The sequence below is a fragment of the Lolium rigidum genome, chromosome 2 (assembly GCF_022539505.1).
Source record: "Lolium rigidum isolate FL_2022 chromosome 2, APGP_CSIRO_Lrig_0.1, whole genome shotgun sequence".
Classification (NCBI taxonomy): Eukaryota; Viridiplantae; Streptophyta; class Magnoliopsida; order Poales; family Poaceae; genus Lolium; species Lolium rigidum.
The window spans coordinates 195770493-195786224 of NC_061509.1; the positions used below are offsets into that span (position 1 = coordinate 195770493).

The 15732-nt window shown below is 46.0% G+C and overlaps 3 protein-coding genes across 3 annotated transcripts in view; 1 reads left to right on the forward strand and 2 right to left on the reverse strand.

Moving 5' to 3' along the window:
- Positions 1-781: 781 nt before the first annotated feature.
- On the forward strand, positions 782-5267 carry LOC124692789. The gene is made up of 2 exons (XM_047226219.1): positions 782-826; positions 2810-5267. The coding sequence occupies exon 2, from the start codon at positions 3299-3301 to the stop codon at positions 5240-5242; it is 1944 nt and encodes a 647-aa protein (XP_047082175.1). The 5' UTR covers positions 782-826; positions 2810-3298; the 3' UTR covers positions 5243-5267.
- Positions 5268-8149: 2882 nt separating this feature from the next.
- On the reverse strand, positions 8150-10123 carry LOC124690438 (zinc finger BED domain-containing protein RICESLEEPER 2-like). Its single transcript, XM_047223825.1, has 6 exons — positions 10014-10123; positions 9742-9924; positions 9478-9659; positions 8465-8721; positions 8253-8308; positions 8150-8162 (listed from the first exon to the last, which is right to left on the reverse strand). Exons 1-6 carry the CDS (start codon positions 10121-10123, stop codon positions 8150-8152), a joined length of 801 nt encoding a protein of 266 aa, XP_047079781.1.
- A 2577-nt stretch (positions 10124-12700) lies between these two features.
- Positions 12701-15732, reverse strand: part of LOC124690439 — a 29475-nt gene continuing 26443 nt past the window's right edge. The window contains exons 6-7 of the mRNA XM_047223826.1: positions 12821-13213; positions 12701-12704 (exon numbers count right to left, since the gene is read on the reverse strand). Of these exons, the coding sequence (XP_047079782.1) occupies positions 12701-12704; positions 12821-13213 (397 nt within the window). The remainder of the gene's footprint in view (positions 12705-12820; positions 13214-15732) is intronic.

Consider the following 15732-nt stretch of genomic DNA (forward strand, 5'->3'; position numbering starts at 1 on the left):
CCCCTGGACACGGGATAAATCCGTGAAAACGATAATTTGAACATGTTGTGATGCTAGCGGTGATCTTGCACCTCGAATATCTCAATGAGATACTTCCTCCGACCAAAATTAATTTGTGCGGCCATATATATGTTTGAGTCACATTAATTAATTTGGATCAGATGGAGTAGTAGTTCTAAGGAGTACTATGTAAGTATGTTGATAATCGGTGCTCCAGAAAGAATCAAACAAGTTGCCAAAATGTCAAAGCATTCTCGTCAACTACGCAAATATATACTTTTTTTTTCACTTACGTGCAGTTTATGTCTGCTCCTTGCACGCCACACGTAGTGAAAGAGTTCCGTTCCAGTAAAAATACTCTGCTTGGCCGACTAATCGGATGCTGAAAATATCACCATCACAATTAACCTTCAAACCTACCAGCCTCCTCCTATCACAGTTCCAAAAAAACAACCACTCCCAAACTGGGCCCTCGCTGAACGCAAACCAAACAAACGTAGGCCACACATCCCGAGCCAGAGCCGTCGTCGGCCATTTACGGCAACTCGGCTGCGAGCCACGAGCCGAGCGGAGCCAGGTGCGTGCGTGCGTGGGAAAGGAAAGGCTCTGCCTGGCGGCAAACGCCGCCGTCATGTGACGTCGCGCACCTACGAGCCCCCTCACAAGACTACAACCAAACACCGTCAGCCTGCGAGGCCATAAACACACGCCCTCCTTCTCTCTCTGCCTCGTCTCCTTCTCCAACAAAAGAGAATCTCTCTCTCTCTCCCTCTCTTTGTGCAAAGGACACCAGAGCCTCCTCCTCCTCCATTGGGATAGATCCCAGGTGATTCCCTGGCTTCTCCCTACTCTGTCCTCCTTGCCTTCTCCAATATTTGGCGCTCTGTCATGTCGTGTTTTCTTTTCATTGTCTGTTTGTTTGTGTTTCTGTTGATATAATTTTGTTCGGTTGTGTGTGTGTGAGAGAGAGAGCTCTTGCCAATTGGTAGGATTCAGAGGCCTGGCTCCTGAATCTAGCTAGGGTTTGAGGTTTCTGCCATGGATGTTTTAATCAGGCAATTCACACACTTGTTTAGATCTGTCATGCTCATGTGTCTTGTCATCCTCCTCTATATTCTTCCTTTCGAATTGATGTGATTTAATTACATGGTCCTAACCAGCTTCGTTTATTGAGGGCTATTCTGTAGGAAGAAGGACAGCTACCCTTCTATCATTAGGGATTTCTTCTTTGTATGTCCTGCAAAGTTCAGACACCGTCTGTTCTTTGTGCTAGATAGATATGGCTTGCCACATGTGTTCCATTCCATTTTCATCTAGATCATATATAGCTCATGTATTTCTTGTTATGCAGAGGTATTTTCTGAAATAATTTCCTGTTTTGATGCAATTACATCGTCTCTTTCTGAAAATTCACACTCAATTATAGAAATACAGGAAATTTTGTCTTGTCTCATGTTTGACAACATATTCCTTAAAGTAGATCCTAGGTTGTTTAAACGGTTTCTTGAGTAAAGTTTATATGGGTAGTTGTAGTTCTGTCTCCTCTTGTAAGGTTGTGGTCAAGGCTGGTTCTTGGTTATTGCTCATATATGGAGCTTTGGTTAAAATTCAGAGCCACGAAGGTGGCATCCCCATACCTCCAACGATCTTTCTCCGAGGCCACAGGTACTGGAGCATCAGATCGTTTAGTCAACTGGATGAACACTTCCAATAAGCATTGAAAATTATGCTCGTTCTCGTGGCTATGAATGTTGACCCAGATGGTTGTACTGTAGAGGGATAATCATCTCTCATAGCTGTAGCTATTAGGTACGACTTGAACTAATCTGACTCCAACCTAATTAACTATACTTATATAAGTTGGGGGGCAATGGATGGTGTCTCACAGATTTATCAATTGTTATATATGCACTAGGGGATTTATCAATTGCTGCAACCTTCTTTCTAGAAAGGAAAAGAAATGTGATTCATTTATCTGTTCAATAGGGGTTGTGCAGGATTCGTAGGCTCAAAAGTTTAGCCTAGTTGTTTAAGTAAATTTTAGTATATTAGTATGTGGCTACTATGCAAAGGAAGCTTTGACTTATGCTATTGTGCACTTGATATGCCCTTTATGTCTCTTATTCTTAAGGCATGGACAATGATGAGCAAAACGTTACATATGTCAAATCATATGTCCAGGTTATCTGTTTTTGTCGAACCATATGTCTTTTTGTGTTGAATTCTGTATGTGCTCATTTGTCAAACTTTCGACTTTACCTCTCCAAGCTGACGCGAGCTTTATGGTTTGACGAAAGGAGAATAAACTTCGATTTCTGTGAGAAGGTTTTGGTTGGTGTTCTTATTTATCATATTGAGTCATTCATAATTCCGATCTTTTACTGATTCTGCGGCCAACTTGAGTTGCATCTCACGAATATTCACTCTACCGGTCCTCTGCTTGCCTACTAGTAGTTTGATTCCCATTTCAATCATTGTGTAAGATTCCGCAATGTTCTGTGGTTGGCATGGAGCCAAATAGTCAATCAGATCACTGGACGAGAAAGGTCCCAAAAAGGAAATAGCTAACAGAAATTCCATTTGACCAAATTATCTTTAGCTTCAGCAATTCAAGGCCCTTTTCTGGAGCCACTGATTTGTTCTTTTACCGATTTATATGCAGATATAAGTAGACCGTTCTTTCTTCTGATTTTGGTTCTTTTGGTTCATGGGTACTTGCTTTTATATGATACTGCTAATTAGGAGTCACATTAAGCTCTCTATATATAGCATGAGCACCACCTGACTTACCATTTCCGTTTTGTTGCAGTGCTGTTCTAATCTGAAGATTGCCCTGGCGCATACATAGCATTTTAGCTCCTCTGCTCCTAGTTGATGCACAACATCTAGTTGAAGAACAAGGAACATACTGAAAGATCAACTACCATATAAGATTATCAATGTACCGGATGGTTTAGTCTGTCAGAGCTCAAGTACCTGTGGGTCACAAAATTTTGCTGAAACCAGAAGGTAATGGACAGGGCAGACACATCAGGTTTTGTTAGCAGCGGATTCAACGGTACCTCGCTGCTGCTCATATTCTTCGACTTCGTCTACTCCACCCTGCACATATAAAATATCAGGAATCATCTGATCTTCTGTTGTTTCTTCCATCACCTACATTCAGTTCAAAGGAAAGCAAAAAAATCTCAGTTCAGTGTACAAAGCTTGATCTTCTGTTGTTTCTTCCACCACCTACATTCAGTTCAAAGGAAAGCAAAAAAATCTCAGTTCAGTGTACAAAGTTTACTTAGCCTAGATGAATAACGGCTTCGCGGATATCCGTCACCGTGGAAGCCAGCCCCTGATGGACAGCTCTGTGGTTTTGATGGCTGGTCATTCTGTGCCGAACTACACGACAGTCGGCCATGGCCCGACCTCATTTTCCTTGGACTTCCGGGGTTCAGCAAGTGACAACTGCAGCCGTGGCAACAGCAGGGGTGTCCGGAGGTCTGCACATGTTTCAGCACAAGATGATGCGTGCAGGCTGGTACTTGGATTGGGTCCGCCGCCTGAACCGAGCTCCGTGGATTACCAGCAACCTGCCGGAGGTGCCGGCCAGTCGAAAACGCCGGTGACTCTATTTGGTCGGAGCTTGTCGTTCACTGATCCTGGGACGATGAGCCATGGGCTTCATGATCAGAGGGGTAATGCTGAAGCTATTGTTCAGCGTTCTGAAGCGCCTGAAGGAAACATCATATCCTTCTCCGTTGTCGACGAGGGCTCAACCTCTTCCAGGAGGAGCTCCGGTGGCTACATGCCGTCACTGCTCTTTGATAGAGTGGCTCAGGTAGAAGCACACGATGATATGCTGGATTACACGGACAACGGAAATGGGCATGCTCAACATCACCTTCAGTTCAGCCCTGAACCTTCAGCAACGACCATGACAGAGACTTCTTTTGGTGTGAGCTCTGATGCTGTCACCGGTGTAACCAATCCTGGACAGCCGGCTCATCGCCGGCATCCGAAGAAATGCAGGTTCAAAGGGTGCTCCAAAGGTGCGAGAGGGGCATCAGGCCTGTGCATTGCCCATGGAGGCGGGCAGAGGTGCCAGAAGCCGGGTTGTTACAAGGGTGCCGAGAGCCGCACCGCCTACTGCAAGGCCCATGGAGGAGGCCGCCGGTGCATGCAGCTCGGCTGCACCAAGAGCGCCGAGGGTAAGACGGATCACTGTATTGCCCATGGCGGAGGTCGCCGGTGCGGATATAACGACTGTCCTAAAGCCGCGCGGGGCAAGTCCGGGCGATGCATCAAGCACGGAGGTGGGAAGCGGTGCGCAGTCGAGGGCTGCATCCGGAGCGCCGAGGGGAAGGTCGGGTTCTGTATCTCCCACGGCGGCGGCCGCCGTTGCCAGTACCCGGACTGCCGCAAGGGGGCGCAGGGCAGCACGCTCTACTGCAAGTCCCACGGCGGCGGCAAGAGGTGCGTCTTCGATGGCTGCTCCAAGGGCGCGGAAGGCAGCACGCCGCTGTGCAAGGCGCACGGCGGCGGGAAGCGCTGCATGTACGAAGGCGGCGGCCTCTGCCCCAAGAGCGTCCACGGCGGCACCAGCTACTGCGTGGCGCACGGCGGCGGGAAGCGCTGCGCGATTCCCGGGTGCGGCAAGAGCGCCCGCGGACGCACGGACTTCTGCGTGAAGCACGGCGGCGGCAAGAGGTGCAAGGTCGACAGCTGCGGCAAGAGCGCGCAGGGCAGCACGGAGTTCTGCAAGGCGCACGGCGGCGGCAAGCGGTGCACGTACGGCACGGGCTGCGAGAAGTTTGCCCGCGGCAGGAGCGGCCTCTGCGCCGCACATGCGACGCTGGTGGCCTCGCAGTCGTCTCAGCAGCGTCGACGCGACGGCGGGGCAGGGAAGAGCGGCGGCGGGAGCCTGATCGGGCCGGGCCTCTTCCGAGGCATAGTGTCGTTGTCGGCCGCAGCAGCCAGTGCCATGAACTACGAGTACTCGTCTTCGGGCGTGAGCACGGTGTCGGAGTGCGACGGCTCGCCCGTGGCCACGGCGGGGAGGCAGGAGCTAATACCTCCTCAGGTGCTGGTTCCCCTCTCTATGAAGTCCTCGTCGACATCCGTGCCGTCGCCGTCGGATAGGCGCAGAGAGGGTGGAGATCTCGCTGTTCCGGAGGGGAGGGTGCACGGCGGTGGTCTCCTGTCATTGCTCGGTGGGAGCTTCAGGAACGTCATCGACGTCGACGATCTCTGACAGTAGGCGCTCGCTCTGGTCTAAATTTCTGCCAATGATTATAGCTGTTCTTAAACCCACACACAAAGTTGAACGTTTTAAAGATCGTGTAGTAGATGTTAGATTGGTGGATTATAAGGGAGTATGGCACTTTATAGATTATGATACTATGATTGGTGGCATTTGTGACCAAGAGTCTAGACATGAATTTGTCAGGGGCTCTTGAATGCTTAAATTCTTGGCCGGTCCGCAAGTTTTTGGGATGGGAAAGCTTTCAGATTGTAATTCTTGTTGATCACACCGATATGTAATAATGCAACATTTATTTTGCTACAAATTTGATGGATTATCTCATCGATGATTCTCTCATGTATTCTGTTGATGATAAAGCTGCTGCCTGGGTTTAAATGAGATCCGAATGCATTTTATGTTGAGCTGTTTGTCATTTGCAACAACTTTTCGGTAGGAGATTTGGTGCACTTCAGCACTAGTGCTCCCGATTTTTGAAATATTTGAAAATTATACTTCTATATTTCAAGAAATCATAAAATTCCTTCCATGAATACATACACATGCCTTGAATACTGTGCGAAGTTTCGGTAGAAATTGTGTTGTATTTTGATGTACAGGGAAAATAATAGGGATAGTTTTTGTCTGAAATTTGTCTTTTTATATAGTTCATAATACAACATATTTTCTCCAAATTTTCACCATACTTTGAGAAGATTTCTATATATATGTGCGTATTTATGCTCTGTTTTTTTGGAATCTCAGAAATATGTTTTTCAAAAACCGGGAGCAGTGGTGCTCATGTGTGCCAAAAGCATTTTTCGCAACTTTTGTCACTAATTTAGTCTTGATATATGGTGTTGCCAACTTTGCTTCATGGTTCCCTTAATTAAGAAGATATGGAGTACCTAGTCCCTTGCCCCATAATATATGATGTTGTTATAATTGATATGCTTATATATTGGTCGTAATGACGCATCTTCATGCAGGCCTAATCGTTGATTCCCGTCGCTCCCCCAACTCCGCCGCCGTCACCTTCGTGGAGGTGCATGTGGCTGTCGCCGGTAGGATGAAGCGCAAACGACGGGGCGTTCACGTTGTGGGGATTGTGGTAGCGACAGGTTCTGGCCTTCCTATGGCTACGCCGCCGCTCCGGTTTTGTACCAAATCATCGAGTGAGGTGCCACGGAAGACGAAGTGGAAGGCTATCTGTGGCCCCGTGCCCCCTCCGGATACCCCATCCCCGACTTCGTCTGCTACCAACGGTTCCGCGGTGGTGCAAATTGGCACAATAGGTATACCTATTTGCCCTCACTCTTATCTTTTGATGTCAACAATTGAAATTGGGGTAGAAATCTTAGTTTGTAAGGTTGCACAGAGACAATTTGCATAGCATTCCGACCTCATTTCTCGATATGCTGGAGGGGAACGAGGTCGGCATTCATCGCGCACCACTCCAACCATTCGATGAAGGATATGCGTACGAAGCGCGGATGCGATCGACAAGAGGAAACTCGATAAGATAACAACGTGGGAAGCAATTAGAGAAGATGTGAAGAGAAGGTCAGAATTTTGAAGATAGAAATATCCGCCTCGAAGAGGAAAATGAGATCTAGGTGATGATGATGGATCCAAACAAAAAGGTTCCTCTAACAAAAAAATGGTGGGAGATAAGAATGACCGACGTATTGGAAGATAGAAAGACAAGAATAGAGGTGGCTAGAGCTGGTGGTGGTGGCGACAATGACATCGGTGCTCCGGCAACCGGTGGTGGTGGTGGCGGCGACAACAATGGTGAAGGTTCTTCTTGACCGGCACCATTTTCATCCCGAATTGCATGCATTTTTTTTAGAAACACAGTACAAGACTATGCATTTGATTGAAACATTGTTTTTAATTTGAATTATCTATGTTTATTTTGAATATTGATGTCTCACTCAAAGCCTCTTTATGTTGAAAACCCTCATTTACGGTATATCAAGTGTCGCGGTAGAATGGATCTAGAATACCCTCTATCGTAAAACAGAATATTGTAGTTTGGGGTGCTGCGATAATTTTTGCACCGCAAAATGGAGATGCGGTTACCCGTTACCGCATCCGCATTTAACGGTTCCATGTTAAGCGAGAGATGTTCTTATGCCAACATTTATGTGTACATTAGCTTGTGTTTGGAGACGACTATTGTAGTGCAGTGTCGCATACCAATAAACTAGCAGCAGCTAGGGCCTAGGGGCACCCATGCAAGGCGCACCAGCATGAAGCGAGCCTAGGTGGGTCTCACCTCACCCACAACTCCGGATGGCACGGGTATGGAGGCGGGTTTGCCACCTCCATACCCGCCCCGTGCATCTCTCCCCGCCACCGCCACCCGCCTCCATACCCACCGGAGGGTCAAGAACGCCACCATACCCGCCCCGTGACGGGTACCCGTGACCCGTTGGAGACCCGCCGATGCACAAAAGTACAGAAAATTTTGACAGCATGTTTGCTCATTTAGCAGCAGATTGACAACAAGATATTAACAAATATATTGACAGCAAATACATTGACTAGATTTCAACAATAACATTCTAACACATCATGATAGCAGTACAAGTTCACATATTACAACAAATTGTCCACAATAACAAGCTCCAGGAATCCAAGTGTCTAAGTCCAACACTCCAATATTACAAGTTCAACATAAAAGCAGAAACACATCACAAGCACGGTATTACAAGATCATTTCAGATCACATTTTCCGCAAGGCAACAAGTCCATCAGCTCCATGAGAACATGAACCAGTTTGCATCCGTTTCCATGCATGCTTCCATCCATCCATCCAACAAGACCAGAAATCATACAAAGCAGCATGCTTCCATCAATCATTCCAGCAAGGAAGCAGCATGCTTCCATCTCCATCCAGCAATCATACAAAGGTTATCTCTGAATCCTATGGTACACAGAAACAAGAGTGAGTTAATTTATTGTTTATCATTAAATTCATATAATTTGCATGCTAGAACAAATGGAACATACTAACCTCTTCTTGTATGTCTTGAAGACAAGACCAGAAGCTTTGTTCACCCAAATGAGCATCTGCAAAAAATAGATTTTCCATGCGAGTAAGACAGGTTAGAAGCATTAGTTGGAAGAGACATTGTAGAGTAGAGAGTAGAGACAGATGTTTTAAAAATGCATCATTTTCTCACCTTTATACTTGTTCCTAAGCCAATCTTGATAGCACATCAGAACCTCAAGCATGTGAGAAGTGAGGCGGCTCCTATGTTCATTCACTATTCTGCCACTTGTGCTAAATGCAGATTCTGAAGCAACACTGGTGATTGGAATAGCAAAAATATCTTTTGCCACCTTTCTTAGTGTAGGGTACCTTGTGCCAGCCACTTTCCACCAATCCAACACATTGAACGTTTCAGTATATGGCACCACGTCATCAGACAAGTAATGCTCTATCTCACCTTGAAGTCTAGCTGCTGCAGGCTTTTGTTGTGCTACAATATCATGGAAGAAAGACATAATGGCAGGGGCTGGCTTTTCAGACAAGGAGCATTCTTCTTGTTGTTGATATTCATCTCCATCCAGCTCATACTCCTCAATTAATCGATGGAGATCAGCAACAACCGAATCTACCTTTTCAGTGCATTCGTAAGAGGTTGAGGTAACGCCATGGAGCATTGCAAAACATGCTACCAGCATATGCTTCTTATATCTAGGATCAAGGAGTGTAGCTATGCCCATTAGCCCTTGGATATCTGTCCAATATTTATCAAATTTGTCTATCATGTTATTGGACATCTCTTGGATACATAGATCGAGTAGAGGTTGCCCACTGCCTAATTCTCATCTTGATTTCACGGATCTTAGGAAAGAAAACATTGGCAGTGACATAATCTGTGCCTGAGAATAATGTAGTTATCTCATAGAACAAACTAAGCCTAGGTACAACCATGGCAGCAAAGTCCCACTCATCAGATGTAGGCAGAGATTCATACTGCTTGTCTACTACTCTGGCTCTTTCAAAGACAGCTCTATAAGGCAAAGCTATGTCAAGCATGACGAAAACTTCTTTGTGATTTTTACCTTCTTATACTTAGCCATCTCTTCAAATTTCTCAACTCTCTTTGGTGTGGCAGTCCAATATGCAACACGCTCTCTAATATTGTGTATACCGGATTTTATCACATCTAAGCCATCCTTTACTATCAGATTTAGAATATGAGCACAACAGCGCATGTGAAGCATTGTACCTTGTAAGAGCGGCTTGGACTTCCCTATCTTGGAGATCATAAGGTCAACCGCCTTGTCATTTGAAGTGCAGTTGTCAACTGTCACAGTCAATAGTTTCTCATCCAAGTTCCATTGCATCAAGGTTTCATGGAGCTCTTCGGCTATAACATCTCCGGTATGCGGTGCCGGCACATATATAAACCTGCAATAAGCATACATACCCAATAAGAACAATTGAGCCATGTAGAGAGAACGATTCGCAGAGAGTAGAGAGCAATACATACCCCATAAGAATGCTTCGCAGCTTCCATGATTCATCAATGAAATGGCCTGTAACAGCCATGTAGCCCTTCTTTTGGTTGTCAGCTGTCCACATATCAGTGGTGACAGCCACCCTTGATTGCAGCATACTCATGTACTCGATTGCCTTTAATTTTTCCTTGTCATACCGACCTATTATATCCTTCCTACAAAACAACACAAAACAAGATTCATTAACACAAGGTAAGGTTAACAATCATCATGCACCAAACAATCATCATGTAGAGAGCTATACCTGATAGTATTCCTTGTATGCATCTTGAAGAGTGGCTGCAATGCATGAACAAACCTCCTAAATCCAGCATGGTCGACGATACTCAATGGGTAGTCATGCAGCACTATCATGTCGCCAAGCTCTTCTCTACAAGTTTCTTGATCAAAGGTATAGCTCTCTACATTGACCTTCCCTTCAGCTTGAGCAGTCATCCTCAACTGAGACTGACACAATGATTTTCCAGAAGTGGACCTCAACTTCAACATCCTTTGAGTACATATCTTCAGATGGTCACGTAGATGTGAAGTGCCACTCTTGGCTCCTGCAGTTAGTTCCTTGTGACAGTAGTTGCATATGGCAGTAGGCTTTCCACGCACCATCTTCTTTGACATCTCGAGCCATACATCAGATGTGAGCCTCCTTGTAGCAACAACAGGCACTTCCTCAACTTCATCATCAGATATTTCGTTGACAGATTCAGCTGGAGCTTGACTACTACAGCTTGTCCTTGTTTCACTAAACAAAAAACAAGTGCTAGCATATTAGTATTATCACAAGCAGCAAGCAAACAATAGTAAACAGCAATAAGCAAAAAATAGTATCTCATATAGTAAACAACAACAAGCAAACAATAGTAACCAGCAGCTACAATATTAAAAACAATACTATCCAGCAGCTTACATGAGCAAATTATCTCATACTCTAGCAGATTACATGAGCAAATTAAAAACAAGTATACTACTACAGCTTGTCCTTGTTTCACTAAACCAAAAACAAGTAATAGCATATTAGTATTAAGCAAGTAAACAGTAGCAAGCAAACAATATCAAAAACAAGTGCTGGCTGCTAGCAGTACAGTACCATATGCTACTAGAAATTATGACAGCAGCGACCAAACAATTTCGTTCAGATTCGTATAGATCGGAAACAAATCAGTACACAATTTCATTCAGATTCGTATAGACAGCAGCAAGCAAGCATAATTGTTTTAATTTTCCTGCTCATATTTCAGGAAACAAATCAGTACACAATAATTTCTCAGTACACAACAATTTTGTTCAGATTCGTGCTTCTCTTATGGATCAACTGCAACAATATGCACACATTTTCGTACAGACACAACAATTCCATTCTCAAATCGATCAACTACGAAAGAAAAATAAGAAGACATGATAGATGATACCATGGAGATTTCTCCTTCTGTGGCTGTGCATCGCCGGCGGCCTCCTTCCCTCTCTTCTGCTTGCTCTGTCGATGTGCGTCGCCATCGGAGGGAGGCTGCCGGCCCCGCTTCCGGGTGTTCCCACTCCCGCCCCCTGCTACAGCACCCACCGGAGGCAAACCAGACCGTGGCGCAGCATTGGATGCCGGCCGCGACGGGGCCACGCCGAGGAGGAAGCCCAACCGCGCCCCGCTCCGCGGCGCCGGGATCTGCAGATGCGGGGCATCCGCTCCAAGCGCCGGCGGCTCGGCCTGGTCGCTCTGTTCCTCGACCGGCATGGTCTCCATGGCAGCGGGCGTTGGCAGCCGGGAGGGAGCAGGGTGGAGGCTGGAGGGCGGTGCTTGGCGGCGGGCAACAGGCGGCCGCGGCGTGAGAGCAGAGTGGGGCGGCGGCGGCGTGAGAGGCTGAGAGTAGAGGGAGAGGGGGGCTCGGGGTCGGGGCTCGGATTTGGCCTTTGGGGAACGGTAGAACTAGGGTTTGTGCCGGTTTGGGTCTTTGGGGAGTGGGGACTGGGGAGTGGGGACGTGGGGTGTCTCTTTACTCAATGATAGGTGGGCTCCATATGTCTGAGGCGGGTCTACGGGTTAAAGGGTATGGGTTTCATACCTCCATACCCGCCTCCGCCAGACCCGTTGGGTCAGATAATTTACCATTAAGGGACCCATGGAGTTTTTTTCTCACCATACCCTCCTCCATTTGATGCGGGTACCCACCGGGTTAACGGGGGACGGGTACCCATTGCCATCCGGACCCACAACACATACCTGCAAGAACGATAGAAGCAGGAGAAAAGTCAGCGCCCAGCAGGCAATAGAGTGGGCTTCACCAACACGTTGTATAGAATCTTGATGAATGCGATGTGGAGAAATTACGCTAGCGACCAGGCTGAGCGTAGAGCTTGCCAGACCACAAATATCCACAATGCCAACATATTATACGCTTAAAACTCATGTTGTATGAAATCACAAGACAATTCATCACAATAGTACAATTTTCCGATAATGATCACAATCATACAATGTTTGTTGTTCATCAACCAAACACAGGCTGAATTAACGGTTCATCAATCACAAAACCACACTCTCTTGTGGACACAAGTGGAGTATCTGGACACGGCACACCCTCTTATTACAAACAGACTTCAAACCAACACAAATCCGTTAGGCTAGTGAACATCGCACCAAGCATGAAAGCTAGGACTCCAAGTAGCAGAACATCACACACCAATCCAAGCATACCAAGGACCAAGGTCATGTATCGTGGCGAAAACACAACTTTTATTCACCCGCGAGGCTGCGAGTACAAGTAGTAGTAGCAGTGCAGCACGGACCGAAAACTCGAACACAGACACACTTTGCGGACACACCTACGCAGTTGGGAACACCCCGGATCTGTGAGATCAGGACTTGTAACAACAAAGTGAAGCTTCACGTAAGCCCAACCTCCTCGCACCGCGAAGCAACACATGCCAGAGTAGCGCAACATATCACCTGACAAATGAAGAACGAAAAACAGATAATGAAGTTATTCCTTCTCCCGAAGGAAAAAATGAAACAACTTTTCTATCGACATATATGCATACATAAGAAATCTATGTGCAACGGACCTTAGAAACGAGACCATCGGGAGGGTCTTCCTGTAGTAGGCTGAGTGGCGCGTTTCGAAGAGCGATGGGTCATGACCGGCATCCAAGCCATCCCACTCGAGTTTGTTCCACCAGTCCTTCTCGCAGTCCACCACCGGCTTGGGACCTTCACGTGCTACGGCCGGCAGACGCCTGAGACCCGAGCAATCCCGGAGGCCGGTCGTCTGCAGCGCCGGCGCAGTCAATCTGACTTCGCATATCTGCCCCAAATTGTGAAGATGGTATAGCTTGATTTGCTTTAGGTTCTTGAATGTGACACCTGATGATATTGCTGGAGGGTACTTGTCGTCCAATGGAAAAACATCTGGGAGGTTACTGCAGTATGCGATCTGGAGGGTCTCTAAGTTGGGTAAGCTGAAGGAAATTGATGAGGACATCCCATCTCTTGATACAACCGCTGTACCTACAGCCACATAAATACAAGGACCAATCACTCGAGCTCGTGCCAAACAACTTAACTATCAGATACTTTCGTTTCTTGGAACTATTCCTCACATACATGAGAATATGATGCTGCCTAAATCAGATGGGTTTGTTATTCTTAGGAATGATGGACCAAGCATGGATGAGGAGGACAAGCATTGGAGCATGATCACGCATTGAGGAGATGGCAGCAAGCATTTGAGGATTGAAGATGATGCCGCAAGTGGAGATTTCAGAACTTTGAAGCCACCATAAGAGGAGATGAAGACATGGACGAAATATAGAGTTTTCCACTTCATAATTTCGTCCATAGCATAATATGGTGTTGCGTCACCTTTAGTTTTGGGCCAGGCCCACGGAAATTCAATTCGGCTCCCGGGCGCGTATGCTCCCTCTACTAAAAATATATATTTCAAAACGTCGAAAAATTTGGACAAAAAATTCTACATGTACATCTTCATAATATACGTGCGTTCGTCAAGTTTCACGAAAAACCAATATTTTGTGTGGTCTATATAAAAAAGATAAAGTTTATCTTGTGAAAAGCATTATTTTTAGCACTGAATTTTGTCTTTTTTACACACGTCACATGATAAGTCGATTTTTTATGAAACGACTTTGTGAGCATGTAACACGTGAAGATGTACGTGCGAACTTTTAATTTCAATTTTTTCTAAAATTTAAAATGTATGTAAGATGCATTTCAATATATAGAGAGCATATGGACCCATGTTCCAAAACACCGCTCCCCCAGGCCCATGTCATTTTCGCAGGAATTAAGTCAGCCACTTTTTAGAGTCCGTATTGAAGGGGGAAAGGCCTTCTAGGGTTTGGTTCGGCCACCATACGTATGGCTGGCCGAAACCTCACCTTTTCCTCCTTTAAATACCCCCAGATTAAAAGTTAGCCATCGGTGCAACTCTCGTGTACTTCTTTTGAGGCCAATGCCCAGAACAAGACCGACTATTCGGAATCCCACCTTTCTTTTTAATAAAGCTTTCATCTTTCATTCGCAATATTCTGATTGCATCTTTAGTTCTTACTTGTTCTCGATTTCAGGTAGGAATTAAGACCCTCGCTGGTCAGGCTGATCGCGCAACCGCAAGATCAGTAATTCCCGGAGATTGTCCTACCGATTGCATTGGCGCACGAGCTTTGCACGTGTAGTCGGATCATCAAGCACGAACTCCACCAACAAATCGACGTTATCATACTCTCATCGAAAGATCGGCCACCTTTGCGCTATCAAGTGGTATCAGATTTCAGGTTGCTCGGTGAGATTTTACTGTTTTCCTAGTGTAGATTGCATCTGCCATCATACCCATAAACCATGAAAAAGCCAAAAATACAGTTAGGGTTTAGATCATATCGTCCCATAAACCCCCTGCCACGCCTTGCATTGTCTTTTCAGTTTTGCATAGTTGAATTTGTGTCTGCATCTTCGTGTCGAGTTGCTGGTCTTAGCGTCTAGTTCCTTTAGAGTTTCGAGTTCTGGTCATATTAGTCACGCCGCCGCAGGCCGCTCACACCATACGCAGATCACCGCCATATACACCCACCATATACTTCCGCCACTGCCATATACACCCACCATATACTTCCACCACTGCCATATACACCCACCATGTACTTCCGCCACTTCCATATACACCCACCAGATCGTTTCCGCCACAATCATATACATCTGCCATATACCCTGTCTCCTACTGCGACACAGATTCGTGTTGTTTCTCTGCCGCGATAGAGTCCGTGTAGAATTAGGTTTTATTGTTTTTTCTACTTAGCTGTTACCTTCTGATTTCGTCTGTGCTGTAGAAAAATTTCCGTGAGATAAGTTTCCGTGAGAGTCTGGAACTGCCTCCGAAAAAAAAATTCTGGCTATACTGGTTTTTCACCTTGGCGATCGCTTTCGCGACTGGCCGTTATAGTGACTTTTTTTTTGCGCCTGCGCGCTTTCCGGAGCACCTCCGAAATTTCGACAATTTTTTTCTGAGGCTATACTGTTTTTAGACCTCGGGGATCAGTTTGAGACACTTGCCATCATAGTGATTTTTCGCACCTCGCGTCGCCACATCATCGCCACCTCATCACTGCTAGTTGCTTGTCTGTCGCGCCGTGACCTCGTTAGTATTCTAGGCTCGCGTCTCTAGTACGGTCTAGCCTAGGACCAGCACAGTACCGTCGTTGAGCATACTTTCAATACTGCATTGCTGTTTTGACAATTGCTGTTTTGCTACCATATTAGCCTTCCTACAGCTCTACATATTGTCTCCACGTGCACTGTGTCGACACCTGGTAATCTCTTTGGCAATCTTTGGAGACGCTGATCCTTGCTGGTTGTTACATCGTCTTCCTCCTGTTTGGTAAGAACTTGTAAGAGCTTTGTATTTTGCTTGACGAATTGCGCGTGAACCACCATATTCCGTAGTTTGTAGGCATATACATTTTTT

Bases quoted from the DNA above. Each gene is read 5' to 3' on its own strand.
- LOC124690438 (XM_047223825.1), bottom strand. From the start codon at position 10,123: ATGATAGTGCTGCATGACTACCCATTGAGTATCGTCGACCATGCTGGA. The intron at 9,925-10,013 runs GTATAGCTCTCT...GTTGTTTTGTAG, and splicing joins CATACAAGGAATACTATCAG to GAAGGATATAATAGGTCGGT. The intron at 9,660-9,741 runs GTATGTATTGCT...TGCTTATTGCAG, and splicing joins CTGCGAAGCATTCTTATGGG to GTTTATATATGTGCCGGCAC.
- LOC124692789 (XM_047226219.1), top strand. From the start codon at position 3,299: ATGAATAACGGCTTCGCGGATATCCGTCACCGTGGAAGCCAGCCCCTG.